Here is a 22,862-nt window from a genome sequence, read left to right as displayed (position 1 = left end):
TTCTATTATCCTTGTACATTGCTGCCATCTGCAGGGAATCTGAACGTGTCTGCTCAGGAGAATATTTTATATATTTTTTTTTTATTACACATATATACAGTGGGGATGGAAAGTATTCAGACCCCCTTAAATTTTCCACGCTTTGTTATATTGCAGCCATTTGCTAAAATCATTTAACTTCATTTTTTTACCTCATTAATGTACACACAGCACCCCATATTGACAGAAAAACACAGAATTGTTGACATTTTTGCAGAATTATTAAAAAAGAAAAACTGAAATATCACATGGTCCTAAGTATTTAGACCCTTTGCTCAGTATTTAGTAGAAGCACCCTTTTGATCTAATACAGCTATGAGTCTTTTTGGGAAAGATGCAACAAGTTTTTCACACCTGGATTTGGGGATCCTCTGCCATTCCTACTTGCAGATCCTCTCCAGTTCTGTCAGGTTGGATGGTAAACGTTGGTGGACAGCCATTTTTAGGTCTCTCCAGAGATGCTCAATTGGGTTTAAGTCAGGGCTCTGGCTGGGCCATTCAAGAACAGTCACAGAGTTATTGTGAAGCCACTCCTTCGTTATTTTAGCTGTGTGCTTAGGGTCATTGTCTTTTGGAAGGTAAACCTTCGGCCCAGTCTGAGGTCCTGAGCACTCTGGAGAAAGTTTTCGTCCAGGATATCCCTGTACTTGGCCGCATTCATCTTTCTCTCGATTGCAACCAGTCGTCCTGTCCCTGCAGCTGAAAAACACCCCCCCCCACAGCATGATGCTGCCACCACCATGCTTCACTGTATGGACTGTATTGGACAGGTGATGAGCAGTGCCTGGTTTTCTCCACACATACCGCTTAGAATTAAGGCCAAAAAATTCTATCTCGTCTCATCAGACCAGAGAATCTTATTTCTCACCATCTTGGAGTCCTTCAGGTGTTATTTTAGCAAACTCCATGCGGGCTTTCATGTGTCTTCCACTAAGGAGAGGCTTCCGTCGGGCCACTCTGCCATAAAGCCCCGACTGGTGGAGGGCTGCAGTGATGGTTGACTTTCTACAACTTTCTCCCATCTCCCGACTGCATCTCTGGAGCTCAGCCACAGTGATCTTTGGGTTCTTTACCTCTCTCACCAAGGCTCTTCTCCCCCCGATAGCTCAGTTTGGCCAGCCGGCCAGCTCTAGGAAGGGTTCTGGTCGTCCCAAACGTCTTCCATTTAAGGATTATGGAGGCCACTGTGCTCTTAGGAACCTTAAATGCAGCAGAAATTTTTTGTAACCTTGGCCAGATCTGTGCCTTGCCACAATTCTGTCTCTGAGCTCTTCAGGCAGTTCCTTTGACCTCATGATTCTCATTTGCTCTGACATGCACTGTGAGCTGTAAGGTCTTATATAGACAGGTGTGTGGCTTTCCTAATCAAGTCCAATCAGTATAATCAAACACAGCTGGACTCAAATGAAGGTGTAGAACCATCTCAGGGATGATCAGAAGAAATGGACAGCACCTGAGTTAAATATATGAGTGTCACAGCAAAGGGTCTGAATACTTAGGACCATGTGATATTTCAGTTTTACTTTTTAAATAAATCTGCAAAAATGTCAACAATTCTGTGTTTTTCTGTCAATATGGGGTGCTGTGTGTACATTAATGAGGGAAAAAAAATTAACTTAAAAGATTTTAGCAAATGGCTACAATATAATAAAGAGTGAAAAATTTAAGGGGGTCTGAATACTTTCCGTCTCCACTATATATATATATATATATATATATATATATATATATATATATATATATATATATATATATATTACAAAATATTACCTTAATGTAAGAAAGGTCGTCAAATATTTCCTCAATTTGCTCTGGAGACTGTACATCGGTAGATATGGGATGGGATGTTTGTAAAGAATCCTTTTCCATGGCTTCACAACGGGCTGTTAAGAAGTTATTGTCCTAATTTCAGGGAAAAAAAAGCACATATTTTACAGAAAACCACAGACACAGACAACAAACATGATCTGAAGTAACAAAATGGGCCATTAAAAATAAAGTGCAATAGTCACAAACACTTTGCCATACAAAGCATGAAAATTTTACTTCTTATGACTTGGTTCCTCATTGCACAGGGTTCACATGGTGCTAAAGGGACCTCACTCTATATGTAACTTATGTATTTGTAATAACTCATTGTTTTGATTTTAATTTTAAACATTTAAAGTAGAACTATAGGCAAGGCTTTTCTTCCCATTTTGGATAGGGTAAGAGAGGCTTATATAGTCAAAACAGGAAGTGAGAGGAAATCCCTACAAATTTACCACTTGCCTACTGGGCATTTTTACCCCCTTTCTGCCCAGGCCAATTTTCAGCTTTCAGCGCTGTCACATTATGAATGACAATTGAATGCAATTACATGCAACACTGTACCTATATGAAATGTTTCTTTTTTTTTCTTCACACAAATAGAGCTTTCTTTAGGTGGTATTTAATCACCCACTGGGTTTTTTATTTATTGCTAAATAAATGAAAAAAAGACCAAAATACTTGAAGAAAAAAAAAGTTTTCCATAGTTTGTTATATTATGTTGTAAACAGGTAATGTTTCTCCTTCACTGATAAGGCACTGACTAGCAGCACTGGTGAGCACAGTTCCTTTCACACAAGTCGCTTGTCGGCTCTCCTCACACTGTAATGCCCCGCACACACAGTCGGATTTTCCGACGGAAAATGTGTGATAGGACCTTGTTGTCGGAAATTCCGACCGTGTGTAGGCTCCATCACACATTTTCCATCGGATTTTCCGACACACAAAGTTTGAGAGCAGGCTATAAAATTTTCCGACAACAAAATCCGTTGTCGGAATTTCCGATCGTGTGTACACAAATCGGACGCACAAAGTGCCACACATGCTCAGAATAAATTAAGAGATGAAAGCTATTGGCTACTGCCCCGTTTAGAGTCCCGACGTACGTGTTTTACGTCACCGCGTTTAGAACGATCGGATTTTACTACAACTTTGTGTGACCGTGTGTATGCAAGACAAGTTTGAGCCAACATCCGTCGGAAAAAATCCTAGGATTTTGTTGTCGGAATGTCCGATCAATGTCCGACCGTGTGTACGGGGCATTAGAGTGAGGGAAGGGATGTTGATAACCAGCTTGTGTCTACATCATGGTCAGCAGTCATTGGACACATCTGATCACTTGGTAAAGAGCCAGCTGTGTCTGGAGGACAGTGATTACAGAGCGCACTGCCCGCCATCACAAGAGGACGTTATATGACGCCTTCCCAGAACTGGCCGTCCGCACTGTAGCTGTCATTCAACTATAGCAGGTCAGCAAGTGGTGAAGGGAACCCCCCCCCCCCCCCCAGCCATCAGAACTAGTGCCCTCATTGGAATATTTCCCCTCTATTACTTTTCTGGGGACAACCTAATACATTTTCTTTTACTTTCAATGATAATGGTAAACAGGACAAAAAGATATTGTGAATCTCCCTAACGGGGGCACAGACAGCAATGAAATCTTACAGATGTTTTAATCCATCTCCACTCTGTCCAAAACTAAAGAACATTTTTGCCTTTGGCTGTACTTTAAACATTTAATTTAAATATTAATTTTTACGAAGACAATAAGGGAAGATTTACTAAAATGGGCGCATACAGAATCTGGTGCAGCTCTGCATGATAACCAATCAGCTTCCAGGTTTTATTGATAAAGCCTAATTGAACAAGCTTAGGTTAGAAGCTGAGTGGTACTATGCACAGCTGCACCAGATTCTGTGTGTTTTAGTAAATCTCCCCCTAAGTGCACTGTATGCCTGGGGGTAAAAAATAAAAATCATTCAGTACATCTTTGCCATAAATACATATTCCCCCATGTTTTGTCTGCAACACTGAAATTATAAGCAGTGTTGTCAGCCTTGAGCATTTCTCCCCTGCTGGACTACAGAAGCCTCTTTCAATGTTGAAGTAGGGAGGTTTTCTGTAGATCAGAAGACCATGACTGGACAGGGCTGACAACACGGTTTAGGAGTTTGGTGCAACATTTATTAAACTGACCCAAAACCAATATCGTTTCCCTTTAAAGTCAACATAAATGATAATTTGATTCTCCAAGAATAATCCATACCCATTCACTACTTCAAGACCCTTTAAACTATTTTGTAATGTCCTCCATGAGCTCCCAAACGTCTCTTTTTCCCGCTGGCTTCAGTTTGTTTGAATGAGCAGTGTATGTTAGTTGCGGTCATGTGCCCTGCTCCATACACACTACAAATCCCATAGTCCACCTCTGGAGCGAGCAAGAAAGGATGGCTATGTTCCTACATACAATGGGACCCCAAATATGAACATAGCCACCCTCTAACAGGAAGTCGCATTACAGTAGCAAACAAAAAAATAAAAAAAAGAAGAATTCTGGAGGATGCTTAATGCAATGGAAATACCTTTTGGAATTAAGAATACATACTCAATTAAGATTTTTATTTTATTTTTTTAAACCAGAGTTAAATGTCACTTTAATATAGAAGAACTATATTACTACAGGTTGCTGTCGGGTAGGGGGGCAGAACACAATAGCTCAGCAGGGAGATCGATGTACTAACATCACACTTTTCACTTTAATAAAGACATGAAACCAGAAGTGCATAAATGCGGCAACAAATCACATATGCGTTTGGCACTATGCAGCAAAATGAAGCATAATTCACTATATTATAATGCTGCACAGGGATTAAAACATTAGAAACCCAGGAAGCCCAAGTAAGCTGCAATAACAAGTCCCATCAGAAATGGCTGCAATACTTTCACATCTTGCTGACTGTTTAAAAGTGTCTCTTTGATGGCAGTGAAGAGCTTTCATCCCCTCCTCTCTCTCTGCAAAGACACTGAGTCTGAAATAAATATGAGTGGCGTATCAAAGACTACAAATTAATCGTATACCATGAGAATGAATTATTAATAACACAGAAGGCTTTTGAAGTGGTGAAAACTGTGGTGTACGGTTATTTTTCATACCAATTAACTGAAAGCGCATCTTAGATGTGCATGTGCCTCTCAATAGTCAAAGCCTTCTGAAATGTGACACATCCTCTGGGAGGCGCGCTGCAACGGAGAATCGTTTTTTGTTTGTGCGATCACATTAGTGTAATTACTTGCTGCTGTGAGATATAATTTGCACCTGTGTTTGTATGTGTTTGCTTCATTAGTAGCATCATTAATACTTATGACTTGAATTACAGAAGACCGACATGCTGTTTGTTGAAAGGGGCTTGCATTGAGAGATGTATAACGACCCTTTGCCAGATTGGCCATTAAAGTATGGGAGCCAGGCTTTCACATTAACGGATGAGCACTGTGTGGCATGACAGTTAATCAAAGAGGTTCATTATATAGTTCATTGACCTACCTCTACACAAGCTATTTCCCCTTAGTCTATCACAAATACTGCTGCCAGACTCATCCACCTTACCAATCCCTGAGTGTCTGCCACTCCTCTTTGCCAATCCCCCTACTGGCTTCCAAACACACAATGTATACAATTCAAAATACTAACATCATGCAAAGCCATTTAAAACTCTGCTCCAAGCTACATCAGCAACCTCACCTCAGAATATCACCCAAACCATTTTCTTCGCTCCCCCCAAGATCTCCTGTTCTCCAGGTCCCTTGTCCCCACCTCCCATGCTCACCTCCAGGTAAGCCTAGAGCCTCTCCCATTCTCTGAAACTCCCTACCTCAATCTGCCCACTTATCTTCTACTCTGTCCACTGGCAATCTCTGAAAACTCACCTCTTCAGGGACGACTATCCCATCTTTACCTAACAAATATATATATTTTTTTATCAACCTATCCCCTCACAGTTAATAACTTCTGTATCCCTTGCTCTTCCCACTAGAACAGGGTTCCTCAACCAGGGTTCCATGGAAACTGTGTGTTTCTTCCAGGAGGTTGCTAAGGGGTCCTTGAGCAATGAGCAATTTCTGCATTTCAGATAAGTTTCCATTGACACATTAATCTTTTTGGGTGTATTTTATGCACACAAGTGTAAGGCCGGTCATACAAGGGTCGAATCTCGGCCGGTTCAGCAGGAACCGGCTGACATTCGAACTGTTAATGGGCAGGCTGAATGTACCAAGTTGATCGATCAATCAACTAGGGTACAACCAGCCTGCCGGATTCTCTTGTGATTATCACTAGAGAGAAGACAGTGGCCGGCAAGACGGATTCCAGCATCAACACTGTCGGTTTTCATGGGGGAAAAAAGCAAGCAAATTTTTTTCCTGCAACCCGTGGTTGCAAGGAAGAATTTTTCTCCGTGTATGGCATGCCTAAAAGCATTCTTCCCACTGACCATCACACTAATGTATGAGTTGTAGATATAGAAACTTTTAGCAGGGGTTCCCTGAGACTGGAAAGTTATTCCATGGGTTCCTGTGTGTTGAAAAGATTGAGAAAGGCTGCCCTAGATTAAAGGCTCTCAAGATTAGGGCCCTGCTAACTCTAGTCCTAAGTTGTAGAATACCTGTACTGTCTCCCTTTATTTTGTAAACTGTTGGCACTATATAATAATACTACTAGTCTGTAAAACGTCACATTAGCTCTGAACATAGAGTGATGATGGTACAGGAGAGATGTACTCTATATGTAGTTATATTGGCTGGTTGGACTGTCATTCTCCTGTCTCCAGGAGACTCTGTTATTGTCCAGTATTTTAGATCCCCCTTAACCATCTTGTACTAAATTGTATTGTAACTAAACGGTCTCCCTTTAATTTTTTTTTTAGCGCTGCTCAAACTGTTGGGGCTACATAAATCCTGTATAAAAATATGTAGAGCCAAAACATTTTTGTTTCTTTAGTTTTGATGTAGAAAAAAAAATAAAACCTCTGTCAGTTTATTTTTTGATGTCTGTGTATAGTTGGGGAATGCATGTTAAAATAGGACCAGTGGAAGGTCTGGTGACCATGTTAAAAATGTTGACTCTCTCATTACTTTTGGTCTTCGTGAAAATGGTCACCAGTATGACTAGAGAGGATGAATCGATCCAACTGGGAACAAGACAGAAATAAAAACCTGACAGGGTCTGCATCCTTCTACGCATCTCAAAACTTAAAACATTTTGGTTATACATACATTAGATAGTATGTAATGGAGGCAATACCTGAATAATACAAGCTCCTGTGATATAAATCATTATAACATACACCTGAACTGACAGAAACACAGAAGGCTCTTATTGCTTACCTTGGTCTGTAAATGATAGGTGCTTGGCTGTCTTCTGGGTCACTAACCAAGACACAGCCCGTAACTAACAAAGTTAGAGGGGGGGGGGGGGGGGGTGACCAAGATGGCAACCTGAGAGGAAGCTTGTGCTGGAGTTCTGCTGGAGTTATCCCATCCCCTCTCCTGTGTACCCACTCTCTCCTCTCTATACAGCAGCTGCTGACACCCTAATGCGCTGCCGATCATCAGGTCCTTCATCCGGACGGGGTAAGTCAGAAGCTTCATTTCCCGCCGCTGGCAGAAGAGACTCTCCCGGTCGCTGGCGCCCAAGTAGAGACTCGAGCATGTTCCTTCTCCAACATGGTGTCTCAGATGGAGCTGGAAGGGCTGGCTCCCTCCACTCAGTTGGGCACTGCTGATGTTATGGTGGCCATCGCTTCTTGTCTGACTTAACATCCAAGATAGAACCAGTGCAGTTGAATGTGAGACTGCTCCGCCAGGATATGGACAAGGTGAGGACCCAGCGCCTGGGCCAAGCTGAAGACTTGGTGTTTAAGGACACTACTGCTCTCCGCTCCTTACAAACTAAGATCCGGTTGCTAGAAAATAAGGCTAAAGATGTGTAGAACCTCAACCGGAAGAACAACCTCCACATTGTGGGCCTGGCTGAGGATGAGGAGGGTTCTAATCCGACGGGGCTTGAGGAGAATCTGCTAAGCACTCTTCTACCCGAAGCCCAGTTCTCTCCCTTCTACATGGTGGAGAGGGCCCATAATATACAGCCCAAGCCTGGACCACCTGGAACACCACCCCGCACTTTCATCCTGAAGTTCTTAACTTTTAGGTACAGAGATGAGGTTCTCCGGGCGGTCAGGGTGCAGGAAGAACGTACATACCAGAATACCACGCTGCTTATCTTCCCCGACTCTTCTGTGGAGACCCAGAAGCTTTGGAGATCTTTTGATCAAGTTAAAGGTGCCCTGCGTACCCATGGAATTCGCTACAATGTCCTCTTTCCAGCCCATTTGCAGGTTCAAGATGGGGAAACGGACCAGATGATTTATTACAACTGAAGAGTGCAAAATCTGGTGAAACTGTGCATGGTAGCCAATCAGCTTCTAACTTCAGCTTGTTCAATTAAGCTTTGACAAAAAAAAAAAGCTGGAAGCCAAAATCAGTTTTTATGCAGAGCTGCACCAGATTTTGCACTCACCGGCTTTAGTAAATAAACCCCAATAAAAAGGGCTGAAGCTATTTGTTCCTGTTTACAGCCAGGCAACTACCATTTTCAAAAGAAGAGTTCAGAAAGGGCAGCAGCATTTTGCACATACTGTTCCCTGTGGTAAGAAAACAGGCGCATATGGGAATGGTACTGGGATTTGCAGCACTGCAGTTTTGGTACATTTATGAAGGTAACAAAGGTTGCGAGATCGGCAACGCCACTACAGCAGTACTTGGTTGCATCAATGTAGTGGTAAAGGGACAGTGACTTGTATGCAACGACCTATAAAATTTTATACATCTGTTAACTGGAATGGGTATATTGTTGTAAACCTGTATTAACTGCATTATAAATGAAATCTCATTGGTTGACATGGGTTACTATATTTTGCCTGGCCTAAAAGTATATCTAAAGGCAAAACTTTTTTGTACTAGACAAATAAATATTCACAAGTGCATTGTGCTCATCAATTAATGCAATGACTATGAACTGAGCACTATTTTTGCACAGAATTTTTTGCACTTATGGACTTTCTATTTTATTTGTTAAAAAATGTTTTTCAAATGGTAACAATGGATTAAATGTTTTAGTGCACTTCATTTTGTGTGTTAAGTAAGGCATTAGTTCACAGTGCATCAATTGTTGAGGACAGCACACTTATGAATATTTGTATAGTTGGTTACACATTCTACTCTGATAGATGTTCTTATAACAGCAGGCCTTTATTTATATTTGCATTGCATCTTATTAGAATTTTTCTTGTCACTTAGTTATTAGTAATATCCACTGTGTGTCTGAAGGGATTGATTTGCATCACAACTTATGTTTTTTTAGCAAGCACACAAATATATTTTTTTGTTTATAAAACTTTTTTTTAGTTTTGAACAGAGTGCAGAGGGATTAGAACACTTGTCCTTTTTTAGTGCTGCCTGTGCCCCCATTCCCTCTCTGTTTGTCCTGTTTACCATAATCATCGAAAGTATAAGAAAATACAGAATTTTGGATTGACATCAGAACAGTAATAGAGGGGAAATCTTCCAATGGGGACACTAGTTCTGGTGATCCTGGTGACAACCAGTGATTCCCTTACTTTGGAGGGGTTTGCTTTCACTTTATGCAATGGGACAGAAAAAACAAAACAAATAAAAAAAAAAACACAAAGAAAAAACTTGAAAAAGAGATATAACCCTCCCTTGCGCTTTGCCTTTTGTTTTTCTTTAACCAATACCCCTGAAATTGCCCAACAAAAAACACCTATATGAGGAGGTTGGGGCACTTATAAAAATGTGACACAGAGTGCATTTATTCTGTGCTCAGGACAATAGAACCAAAGCACACAAAACAGCTTTCTACAAAACAGTTCCTAAAGCAGCTTACAAAAAAGGGGGAAAAAAAAACCACAAAAAAACCCCCAAAAATGTGTGGGGAAGATATATAAAAAAAAATTTAATTATATATAATATATAATATATAAATAAATAATTTAATATAATATAATATAATATAAATATATATATATATATATATATATATATATATATATATATATATATATATATATATATATATATATATATATATATTTAGGCCATTATATCAAATTTCTTTTACCATACTATTTAAAAACTGTATATAATAACTGGAAGCACTGTCATCTAAATGTTAAAGCAGCAGGACTACATAAATTCATATAAAAACAGCATTTTCAGCAGTACATTTCATACTGTTAACAACAGCACCATCTTGTGACATTTAAAGATCAATGCAGTAGCATTATAACTTTGTTTACTTATATAGTATACAAGAAAGAGGTTTGGACAATTACATATTTAAAGCAAAGGAATGAGTATTAATAAAGAACTGCCTGGGCTTTCTAGTATTTTCATGTTTCACAATCACGTCAACAATGTTGTCATCCCGAGGCTCTTCAGTTCTCCCCCTCGCGACACGCTATTGATAATTTAGGCCACCCATCACATTTAGAAGCCATTGGAAAGGTAAAAGGGGACAGGGTAGAGCAATTTCTTACTGGCCACCACCAGTAGAATTTTGTTTTAACATTTGTTCGTTTTTTTATCGTTAGTGGGGTCAACACCATGGTCATTTTCGACTACAGGGACAAGAAATTTCAAAGGAGCACGATGGAAAATTTTGGAGTGCATGTTTTTCATTCGGGAAACTACATTCATTCAAAAATCGACTGTTAAAAGTAAACATTTTTAATTACTTTCGAATAACATTTGTCTAGCCGTCAAATATAGAAAGAATTTTCATACGGATGATCCTACAAAAATCTATTAGTGTACTGCCAGCTTAACCACTTAAGGACAGAGCCTCTTTTTTTTTTTGCTAGAAAATTACTTAGAACCCCCAAACATTATACATTTTTTTCTAACACCCTAGAGAATAAAATGGCGGTTGTTGTAATACTTTGTCACACCGTATTTGCGCAGTGGTCTTACAAGCGCAATTTTTTTTAGAAAAAATACATTTTTTTTTAATTAAAAAAATAAGACAATAGTAGAGTTAGCCCAATTGTTTTGAGTTATAGAGGAGGTCTAGGGCTAGAATTATTGCTCTCGCTCTACCGATCGCAGCGATACATGACATGTGTGGTTTGAAAACCGTTTTCATATGTGGGCGCTACTCATGTATGCATTCGCTTCTCCATGCAAGCTCAGCGGGACGGGGCGCGTTTAAAAATTTTTTTTTCTTATTTTACCTTTTAGTTTTACACTGTTCTTTAAAAAAAAAAAAAAAAAAAATGGTGTCACTTTTATTCCAATTACAAGGAATGTAAACAAAGCATGACAGGACTTCTTAAATATGAGATCTGGGGTCAAAAAGACTCCAGATCTAATATTTACACTAAAATGCAATAAGAAAAAAAAAAAAAAGAAAAAAAAAATTTGTCATTTAAAAAAAAAAAAAAAAAAAAGGCCCTTTAAGAGCTATGGGCGGAAGTGACATTTTGACGTCGCTTATACCCTGCAAAGGTATGGAGACGGGTGGGGGCCATCTTCCCCTCACTCAGCTCCATACCACACAGGGAGAAGGATCCAATCGCCTCCGCCGTAGCCGGCGAGTGCGGTAAGCGGCAGAGGGCACCGGAGCGCGGCAGGAGGGGGGCCCTCTCCCGCTGCCAATAAAAGTGATCTTGCGGCGAATCTGCCCCAGGGACCACTATTATTGGAAACCGGACCGCCGGCCGAAGAAGAAGATACCGGGGTTATGGCAGCTAGAGACATGATTGAAACCTTTAAATAGCATATTTATCGGCGTATAACACGCACCCTAATTTTAAGGGGGAGGTTTCAGGAAAAAACTTTCCACAACATTACACAGCCCCCTGCATGCCCAGTCACCTGGGACAACGCTGCCAGCATACTTTAAAGAGTTAAGAAAATATTACTGACAGCACTTTCTCATATACCGCTCCTCCTGAGTCACTCTCATTGTAAATAAAAGCTTCTATATACCTCAATTAACACCGCTCTCTCATGGACCCGGTCATGTGACTCTCCCCTGCGGTTTCATTCATGGTCACATGACCGCTCTCCTCCAATCAAAAGCTACACTCGAGTAGGAGGCGGAGAGTGGCCAGAATGAACGGCGTTACTTGAGGTATTACAGGCTCCCATTTATACAGGGTGACACAGGAGGAGCAGTATATGAGAAAAGGGCTGTCAGTAATATTTTCTTAACTTTTTAATGTATGGCAGCGCTGTCCCCGGTCCAGGAGAGGCGGGGCAGGCGGCCCGACACCCACCCACAATGGGTGGCACCTGGGGCAGACCGCCCTTTCCCCGCCCCCTATTGAAAAAAAAAAAATAATAATAATAAAATCGGTTTATAACACGCAGGCACAGCTTACCCCCTGTTTTCAGGGGAAAAAAGTGTGTGTTATACGCCGATAAATACAGTATATCGGTGGGGTGAAGAAGGTTCAGGAAGGCAGTCATTTCAAAATAAAACCCAAATCAAGAACATGGGGATATGACCTCCAACTAACTGGAGGAAAGTTCAAAACTAATCTTAGAAAGTATTATTTTACTGAAAGGGTGTTTGATGATTGGAATAAACTTCCAGCAGAGGTAGTGAGACAGTCAACTGTAAATGGCTTCAAACATGCTTGGGATAAACATAACAACATCTATAGTCAGACAACAAGGTTAATGAGAAATAAATAAATAAAATGGGCAGACTCGAATATATGGCCATATGTTCTATATCTTATTATAAGAAACACATATGTACATAATTCTGCAACTGATGAAGTCACAAAATGATTTCCAGCACTGAAATCCAAGTTAAAACTTAGCAAATTGCATAAAGGCCAAACACTCGGAACAGTTAAAGTAGTATTAAACCCTCTGTTTTTTTTTTTAACTTAAACATGTAACTGTGTAACTAAAGGCAATTTTTTTTCTCATTATGGATAGAGTAAGGGAGGGTAATAATCTGCCCACCCCCACCCTATTTGCATCCCATAGGGGAGTTTTTATTTCACTTTCTGTCCTATAGCCAAAACAGGAACTGAGAGGAGACCCCTCCAAATTCTATTGGTTCCCATTAGAAGATTTCCTCTCTATTTCTGTTTCGGTGTCAGCCCAAAATTTGGGATTTTTTTACTTTCGGTGATAAAAGATAAATAGGACAAATAGAGAAGGTGAATTTCCCTAAGGGGGGCACAGAACGCAATTTTATTTATACTGATGAAAAAAGTATTTTTTAGGCCTCATGCACATAGGGCGTTTTTACAGCTGCTTTTAGCAGCGTCAGACGTTTTTTTTTTGTTTGCAGCCTAAAAATGCCTCTCCATGTTATTCTATAGCCATGCACACACAGGCTTTTAGGAGCTGTAAGTGGCATAGGCGTTTTCAAGCTGCAAGCTTTTTTTTTTTTTTTTTTTTTTTTGACATGGCAATATCAATGGTTCCCCATGAGAGCCCATTGATTTGAATAGAAGTTGCACCAGAAGTCGAAAAAAATATATAATATACATCCCCTAGATATAAGATATTTCTGTCTCTAGTTATATTTTAGGTAAACAGAATATTTGAAATGGATCAGAACACAGTAATAAACCTGTACCTCTAAACAGAATATTTATGCAGTGAACAGATTCAGCCAGTCAGTAATTTACATTAACTTTACTTACAGCATTCAACTCTGGGAAATTTGACTGCAGAGCAAAGTACTCCATGAAAGTTGCAAATCCTTCATTAAGCCACAGATCATTCCACCACTCCATGGTGACCAGATTCCCAAACCACTGTAATAAGACAAGAGATATATAACAGAACATCTAGAATAGAAATCAGCATAAGCAATATGTGTTCATAGTAAAAAAAAAAAAAAAAAACAAACCAAAAAAAACACACTTGTTCCTATGCTTAGCTGGTACCTGCCAATGGTTTACCTTTACCACGCCTTCTCCCTATGCAAGTCTATTATCTTAACAAGCATAAAGAGAGATCATCTTTAAAGGGTAATCTGCACAGCTCTACATATCATCATGTGACAAAATGTATGCAAGTTCTCCTTGAATTTTCAGAAAGAAATGGGACATGTCAAGCCAGTTCTGTTATGGAGTGCACTGGGTCCAACTCTGCTGCATATTGGAATGCACAGCAATATTTAGACCCCATACACAATTGTCAGAACAGTAAAAAGAGATATTATTCCAAAAATAGAAGCCGTTAGCACCATAATTATAATAACTAAATATCCATTTCTGTGATCCAAACTGGGCTTTAAAGGAGTTGAAAAGGCAGAAGGTTTTTTTTATCTTAATGCATTCTATGTAAAAAAGCCTTCTGTGTGCAGTAACCCCCCTAGCACCCCCTAATACTTAGCCGAGTCCCATCTCTGTCCACGAGTCCCTTGCCCGTCCGGGACTCGTTCCCGATTGGCTGAGCCATTGGCTCCTGCGGTTGTCAATCAAAGTCAGTTAGCCAAATCAGGGCAGAGAGGGGGCAGGGCCGAACGTCAGCTCCGTGTCTGAATGGACACAAAGAGCTGCAGCTCGAGTGCCCCCATAGCAAGCTGCTTGTTGTGGGGGCACTCAACAGGAGGGAGGGGCCAGGAGCAGCGAAGAGGGACCCGAGAAAAGGAGGATCCAGGCTGCCCTGTGCAAAACCAACTGCACAGAGGAGGCAAGTATAACATGTTTGTTATTTATTTATTTTTATTTTTTTTAAATGAGACTTTACAATCACTTTAAATGTTAGTCACGTCTACTAATGAGTCCACACTTTAAAAACTGAAGAAAACAATATCAATTAATCAGAACACTTGTTGCGTTTTACCATAAAAAAAAAAAAAAAAAAAAATATCCGTGATAAGTTTTTATTTCTGTACTTAGTTCTCAAGTACATCCAACAGGTCATGTTTTCAGGATTTCCTTCACCTTGAAGGAAAAAAAAAAAAAAAATCAAAGGCCTAAAATCAAGGCCAATGGCTTGGTACAGTTACTTTTCGAAGGGAAATTTTCTAAATATGACCTGTTGGGGGGGGTACTTGAGAATGGAAGTTGGAAACCACTGGTTTTGTCGGATAAAACTTTTTTTTTTTTTAACTGGTAACACCATCTTAGGCTGTTCTCAGATCAACAGCTATCTGCCAAAAAAAAAAAAAAAGAAAAACCCTCCAACAGGGTTGTTGGAGTTGATCAGGAAATTGCATATTACAGATTTCCTTTTGTTGAAGTTGTCTAGTGGTCTCACAAATATCTTAATAATGAATTCTAAGCCCTGGTTAAGGGGCCATACAAGCCATATAGTATGGTTTTAGTTGACTCACACCAAAAGAATGTTATTGTTAACTGACCAGGACGTGGCCAAGCCCACTTTCTTCTCTACGATTGGCCATTTACAGGCAGTCCCCGAGTTACGAACGGGTTAGGGACTGCCTGTTTGTTCTTAAGTTGGATTTGTTCGTAAAGTCGGAAGCGCATGTGCAGAAAGACAGAGACGTCGTTTTTTTCCAATGTCGTTTTCCGCTGTTTTCCAATGTGCCCACCGATGCCTCCCGGTCGTAAGGAGGATTCGTTCGCAACTCGGGGACCTCCTGCACATGTAAGTTCTAGATTACCACAGTCAAAACTGGTAAGATCTTTGGTTTAGTCTCCAAAGCTACATCATGCATGCGTCTGGTCTGATTACCTAGCCACGCCTTAATGGGGGGACTCCGTGGCAAAACAGCATCTTCAGTTAAGTATTATTGCTATATTTTCTAATATTATCTGCATGTGTCATTACTTTTAATAAAGGTTATACCTATAAGTATTATAAAATTCTGCTGCGCTACTAAACAACATAACTAAATAAACAGTTATAACATAACCAAAGAAAAAGTTCTTCAAGCAGCCAGCACAAAAATGGATGAACACCAACATAAAGAAAATAGAAAAAAAAGGTGCAGCGCTTAAAAAGGTATAGTCCACAGGACGATGCACTCAAGATGTAGCAAATATCTTGGTGAAAACACTTGATCAGGGAAGTGGAAGAGCCACCACCATCACCCGAACACACTGCCTCTTACCCTCCTCTGTGGACCCTTATAGGAGTCAGATCAGCCAGATATATGCGGTGTAGGCCGGGACGTGGCGGCCATCTTGTTGGAGGTTCTTAAGTATTGAGACCACAATACAAGCGATTTTTAACCTGCTATCATGTTAGTGCAATCTTGTTTTTTATTCACAATAAAATGATGTTAAAGATTACTGCACCATGAGGCCTATTTTATGTTACCTTGGGATGTACACTGGTGTTGTAACGCTGTTGTGAGCGACCAATGGAGATCTGGTTACCTGCATCTGTTATACCTGGCTTGATGTTACCTGGTGTGCTGTTATCAAGGATACCGCATATATCTCTGGCTGATCTGACCCCAATAATAAGGGTCCACAGAGAAGGGTAAGAGGCAGTGTGTTCGGGTGATGGTGGTGGCTCTTCCTCTTCCCTGATCAAGTGTTTTTTCACCGAGATATTCGATACATGTTGAGTGCATTGTCCTGTCGACTATACTTTAAGTGCTGCACCTTTTTTTCTATTATACCTATAAGTATTTGTGTGATCTCTTTCCACATGTCGAATACAACCCAAAAAAAACATGATGAAACTGGAATGCAGTAAACTGCTGCATAACCCAGCAAGGACAGCAATACTTGCACAGCGCATTCCTATATAGGTCTGTAACAGCCCAGTTATCAGGGGGATGCTTAAACTGTGAAACCTGATTATGAATACTGGATCATTTATGGCTACAATAACTCTTCATACTGCAGGAAATTGCAGGATTACATGAATAATCATTGGGACACAAGAGCAGTGTAGTAGTATTGAACACTGCATGGGTCTGAAACTGCCTAGTCAACAAGATGGTTACATAGTTACATGGTTGGTAAGGTTGAATAAAGACACCAGTCCATCCAGTTCAACCTGAGTGAGTGTGGGTGCGTGTCTACAATTGTCCCTATCCCTGTACATTGTGTCTCATTAAGATGCTCATCTATTATTTTTATTTAAGGTACCCATATAGCGCCGTCAATTTACACAGCGCTCCACACATACATCACACACTCACATCAGTCCCTACCCTCAAGGAGCCCACAATCCAAGGTCCTCAACTCACACCCGTATACCAAGGCCAACTTCGGACAGAAGCCAATTAAGCTACCAGCATGTCTATGGAGTAGATGTTTGAATTGGGAATACTGGGCCATTTACATTTACCCTTATTATATGAATGTTAATAATTGACTGCAATTTGGCACAAAGAGTACTATAAATGTAGCAAGATTACAAAAATATACAATTACCTGATGTGCCAACTCATGAGCAATGACAGTGGTGATGAACTGTTTATCCATCAGTGAAGAGGAGTTCTCGTTGTAAAGCAGGGTGGTTTCCCGGAAGGTGATGAGACCCCAGTTTTCCATTGCTCCCGCCTGGATGTCAGGGATAGCTATAAGATCTACAAAGAAAGAATCATTACAAATATTATGTCATAAATATCAGTGTATGTGAAAGTGGACAATTAAGGCATATTCTTTATTTTTTTAATTCAGATTTTATTTAATTAAATTATGAAAAATACAAAAAGAGCATACAAAACAGATTGCACAAGATGTTACAAATACAACACCTAAACAAAGAAAGAAGAATAGGAGAAGAAAAAAAAACAAAATAAACCCCCACAACAATTACATTTTCTCTTAAACCCTTAAGAAAATAAAATATACATATAAACGACAATCGCTAAGGTACAAGCTGGCCAATTCCGATCTGAGGGACATAAACTTAAGCCATTGTAACCAAATAGCATTAAACTTCTTCACTGAATTTCTCTGAGAGTATGTGTGTTTTTCAAAAGATAAGCCTATTGAGGTCAAAAATCCAATCCGATAAAAGTAGGAGGAGGGGTGTGGAGAGGTCCACTTAAGAGCAATTTGTTTGCGGGCCACGTACAGAACTTGCATAATAGTACTTAACATGGGGGTGTACAAAAAGAAGAATCGAGATAGCCCAATAGGCATGTAAGTGGTTCAACAGAAATATTTACATCCAAAAGCCCATTTTAGTGTACCAACCACCCCTGCCCAGTATCTCTGGCGTTTGGGGAACCGAAGAGTACTTGTATTACCACACCTAGTACAATTTGGGTCGGATCTCAGACCTAAATTGTATAGAAAGGAGGGAGAGAGGGATCCTTCCATACTTCCTCAGAGATAGGGCCAATATCTCGTTCCCACCCATCCCTGGAATGAATAGGAAAGTTCAGTAAAAATCTATCTAGTAATACCGTATATGTAGCAGAAATTAGTCCCTTGGTTGGCTTCGCTTGTACTATATCCAGACCAGGGATAGGAGAAAAGACCACTTCATCTGAGAAGAATCGGGCACGTAATGCATGCTGCAATTATTGAAACTGATAAAACCACTTTGGATGTAGAGAAAACTCTACCCTTAGCTGCTCATAGGATAAAAGAGAGTCATATAAAATATTGTGTTAAGGTAGTTACCCAGCTCTCTCCTATCTCTGAAAACACTGCAGAGTAGAAAGCTTGAGGAGCCTATAATTTCCCCAGATTGGGGTATATCTAGTAGGGTAGGAATTCCCTATCATTTTCTTAGCAGCATCCCATACCCTGCACATTAAGCCCAATGTAGGCATAGTACCAAGTAAAGCACCCCCTACTGCCCCCTCCAGTATATACAATGGTGGCCGAACTCCAAACACATAGAAAAATGAGCACTAAGAGGCACTTGATGATAGTTCAGTATCCCATCCTGCTAAGTGCTGTAGTTGGGCAGCAAGAAAATATATCCTCGGGTTGGGTACTGCTAATCCTCCAGCATCTCTAGGGTACAATAATAGCTCTAATTTTATACGAGAGGCCTTCCTCCACCAAATTAAATCCCTAAATATGCTATTAATTTTAATAAAAATACGCAAGGGTATCCAAACGGGAGAGTTATATAGATAGTGCAGGAGCTGGGGCATCCATATCATCTTAAAGTAGGTAAACACGACCTACTACAGATATGAGGTAGTTTACTCCAAGTTTTACTTTGAATTTGAAATTCAGACGACAATAGTGGAGCATGTTTTCTGGGATGAACGCCTGAGGAAAGGCTGAGATAGTTACACCCAAGTACTTTATAGAAGACACTACCTTAATATGAGACAATGTAGGTGGAAAGTGTCAGGGAAAGGGTCTAGAGGCAGCAAGAGATTTCTCCCAATTTATGCCAAGCCCTGAAAATTTGCCAAATTCATTAACATATTTCATTGCTGCTGGCAGAGATGAACGGATATTTGTTGGAAATAAAAGCACATCATCTGCATATAGTGCTATCTTTTCTTTCAGTGCACCTCTCACCAGCCTAGTAACATCCAAAGAAGTCCATAGAAGGCAAGCCATAGGTTCTATAGCAATGGCAAAGAGCAGGGGAGACAGTGAACTGAAGGCCATTAACCCTAATTGAAGCTCTAGGAGCAGTATACAGCAGACGGATCCATTGACAAAAGGTGCAGCCAAGACCAAGTTTTTCGAAAACGGCCCACAAATATGGACACTCAACGCTATCAAAAGCCTTGATGGCATCTTAACCTCTTGAAAACTCGTCTTACGCTTTTGCACCTCAGGCGAGAAATCCGGAAAGCACATCATTTTTGATCCATTATATCCAATATCCTTCTGGGCCCTTGCCCTCCGAAAAATATTCTCCTTGTCTCTAACACTCAAGAAGGCGGATGAGAAAAGGCGGTGGAGAGTTTCCGGATAACAAAAGTCGAGTGGGGACCCTGTGGGCGCGCTTCACTGCAAATAATGAGGAAAGGTGTTCCTTGCCAAAGATATCGACTAGCCAGCATTCAGCAAACTCAATCAGATCAATGCCCACAACCCTCTCTGGTATGCCCACTATGCGAACTATTATGACGTAAATGATTTTCTGGATCTTTCTACTTTAGTAGAAAACACATTCAGCTTGCGTGTAGCAGATTTTACCTCAGTAACTAGTGGTAGGACAGTGTCCTCTATATCACTGACCCTATTTTCTATCACCGTTGTGTGTTCCTGCACTTTTTGAAGATCGTCACGGATAAGAGACACATCCTCACGTACAGCCTGAACTTGACCAGTAAGTAAAGAAAGAATTTTTGATGTGCCAATTGCTGATGTAGGGAATAGGAAAGAATGCCCACATCCCCAAATTGGACAGGCTACAGAAAAAAAAAACGTCTAGTGGGACTTTAAAGGGCATAGACTCCAGAAAACTAAAGTTATATTTGTAAAAAAAAGGGTCAATATTTTATTGGTAAAGACTAAAACAGGAAGTTCAAAGTTCAAAACGAAAACAATACAATTGATGCGATTGCAGTGATACACAGTAATTACAAAGTGAATAACCCCAATGATCTGTTAGTGGAACATACAGACAGAGTAATATACAACGCGTTTCAAGATATAAAGTTGTTACTCTTCTTCAGGGGTGAGTGGTTATGTTTAAACAAAAGTATCATATGCATATAGAATCATATCCTAGACACCCGCATTAGTTAAAACCAAGGATTTTCGCCTCCATATGTTAACCAGGAGTCCAGAGGGTAAGGGGCAGAGAGAGCCAACTCAAGACTACCCACAAGCGGCACTGAACCCAACTCCAAATAGAACGCCATGGGCCAAAGATATATAGTTAATCTAGGCCTTTAAGGTATGGAGAGCTAGGTGGAGAACTCCAAAATGTGTAATATAAGGCAGCGGGTAATGATCTAATCACATTGGTCACATATATGGAGTTGTGCAGAAGGGTATTAGCAGCAAGACCTACACTCCATAGTTCCAAGCTCTGTTCATGCTTATCTGGGTGTTTTACTCTTTTTATATATAACATGGCAGTTTATTTTCAATCAGTTATTGTAATCTCTAGAATATAAAACAAATCAGAAAGTGAGACCCCTTTCTAAAATGCACCTAGAGTGTAAATTTGGAAACAAGTGGAATTCCATGATATACAGCAGGTATAGAAAATAATCTTCCCCCTCTAAAATAATCACATTTTCTTTCTTTGCAGCCTGAAATGAAGACAGACACAGTTTTTGTGTTATCCAGCTATATTTACTAGTGCAACTTATAACATCCAAGTGAAAGATACAAAACCAACATGTCAGAAAAAAAAATCAAAAGCAGAATCAGAGTTGGAAAAAGGACCACCCCCTTAGGTGAGTATTTTGTTGAACCACCTTTTTCATTAAAGTATAACTAAAGGCAAAACATTTTTTTAGTTTTCGGTAGAGTGGAGAGGAATTAGAGTACCTGTCAGTTTTTACAGTTTTTTTAAACAATATAGCTGACGTAAATCCAATACAGCTCACCATCCAAATAACACAATTCCTACAGTAAAGCATGGAGGTGGTCACATCCTGTTATGGGGGTGTTTCTCTGCAGCAGGGACTAGAGCACTTGTCAGGATAGAAGAAAAATGGTTGGGGCAAAATACCATCAAATTTTTGAGGAAAATCTGCTGCCCTCTGCCAGAAAGTTGTCAATGGGAAGAAGGTTTACCTTCCAACATGACAAAGACCCAAACTACACAGCAAAAATGACCACACAGTGGTTGAATGAGAAAAAGGTAAGTGTCTTTGCATGGCCTAGTCAGAGCCTAGACTTAAACCCCACTGAAAATCTCTGGAATGACTTGAAGACTGCAGTCCACAAACAGTCACCATCAAATTTAACTGAACTTGAGCAGTTCTGGAAAGAGTGGGCAAATATTGCAAAGTTAGTAGAGACATATCCCAAGAGACTAAAGGATATAATTAAAGCAAAAAGTGGTTCAACAAAATACTGACATAAAGGGTGATCCATTTTCCAACTCAGTGATTCCGTTTTTAATTTTTTTCTCTGACATGTTGGTGTTATAATCTTTCACTTGGGTGTTATAAGTTGCACTAGTAAATACAGCTGTATATAACAACCTGTGTGTCTTCATTTCAGGCTGAAAAGCAACAAAATGTGATTTGAAAGGGGGTGATTCTTTTCTATACCCACTGTATTATAAATTCAGGAAAGACTGTACAGTCAAGCCTGTAAACAAAGTAACGCTGCTCAAGGTTGGTCTGCTCACCAGGATCCTACACATCTCCCATCTGGATGCAAAGCCCAGCTCATCATCCTGAACAATATGAATATGGAGAAATCTGGGCGGCTGCATGTCGAAATAGAACCATCTTTATTGATGCATATAAAACAGCAACCAAACCCTGTGGGGTAACAGAGGAAAGTCAACGCATTTCCTGATTGTCTAGCACTTAAAGTGTTACTAAACCCAGGACCCTGCATTCACTATATCTGGTCTCCCACAATACCCCCATACTCAAAAAGCCGTCCTTGGACCCTACCAATCTTAACAACCTACGCCCAATCTCCTTGCTCCCCTTTTCCTCTAAACTCCTTGAACGCCTGGTTTACAACCAACTGAGTGACCACCTCATTAAAAACAACCTTCTTGATCCCCTTCAATCTGGATTTCGCCCTCAACACTCCACAGAAACTGCTCTTTTAAAACTCACAAATGACCTACTAACTGCAAAAACCAATGGACACTATTCTGCACTCCTACTTCTGGATCTTTCAGCTGTCTTTGACACAGTTGACCACCCCCTCCTCCTCAAAAAACTTTACTCCCTCGGTCTCCGTGACTGTGCTCTTCAGTGGCTCTCATCCTACCTATCCCAACGCACCTTCAGTGTCACTTACAATTCTACTTCCTCCACTCCTCTTCCCTTCTCTGTCGGGGTCCCCCAAGGTTCTGTTCTTGGACCTCTTTTATTTTCAATCTACACCTCTTCCCTGGGTCAGCTGATAGCCTCTCACGGCTTTCAATATCATTTCTATGCTGATGACACACAAATCTATCTC

General features: G+C 40.3%; 1 protein-coding gene across 3 annotated transcripts in view; it reads right to left on the bottom strand.

Annotated features, from left to right (window-relative positions):
* The window catches only part of LNPEP (leucyl and cystinyl aminopeptidase), a 207,777-nt gene that overhangs the window by 61,612 nt on the left and 123,303 nt on the right, over window positions 1-22,862 (bottom strand). For all 3 annotated transcript variants that reach the window (XM_073624540.1, XM_073624539.1, XM_073624538.1), the window contains 3 exons: window positions 17,256-17,410; window positions 13,593-13,706; window positions 1,810-1,941 (listed from right to left, as the gene is read on the bottom strand). In XM_073624540.1, the coding sequence (XP_073480641.1) occupies window positions 1,810-1,941; window positions 13,593-13,706; window positions 17,256-17,410 (401 nt within the window). The remainder of the gene's footprint in view (window positions 1-1,809; window positions 1,942-13,592; window positions 13,707-17,255; window positions 17,411-22,862) is intronic.

This window comes from Aquarana catesbeiana, linkage group LG01 (genome assembly GCF_042186555.1).
Source record: "Aquarana catesbeiana isolate 2022-GZ linkage group LG01, ASM4218655v1, whole genome shotgun sequence".
Lineage (NCBI taxonomy): Eukaryota > Metazoa > Chordata > Amphibia > Anura > Ranidae > Aquarana > Aquarana catesbeiana.
Note: the sequence above shows the minus strand (reverse complement) of the source record. Positions and strands in the feature narration are given on the sequence as shown.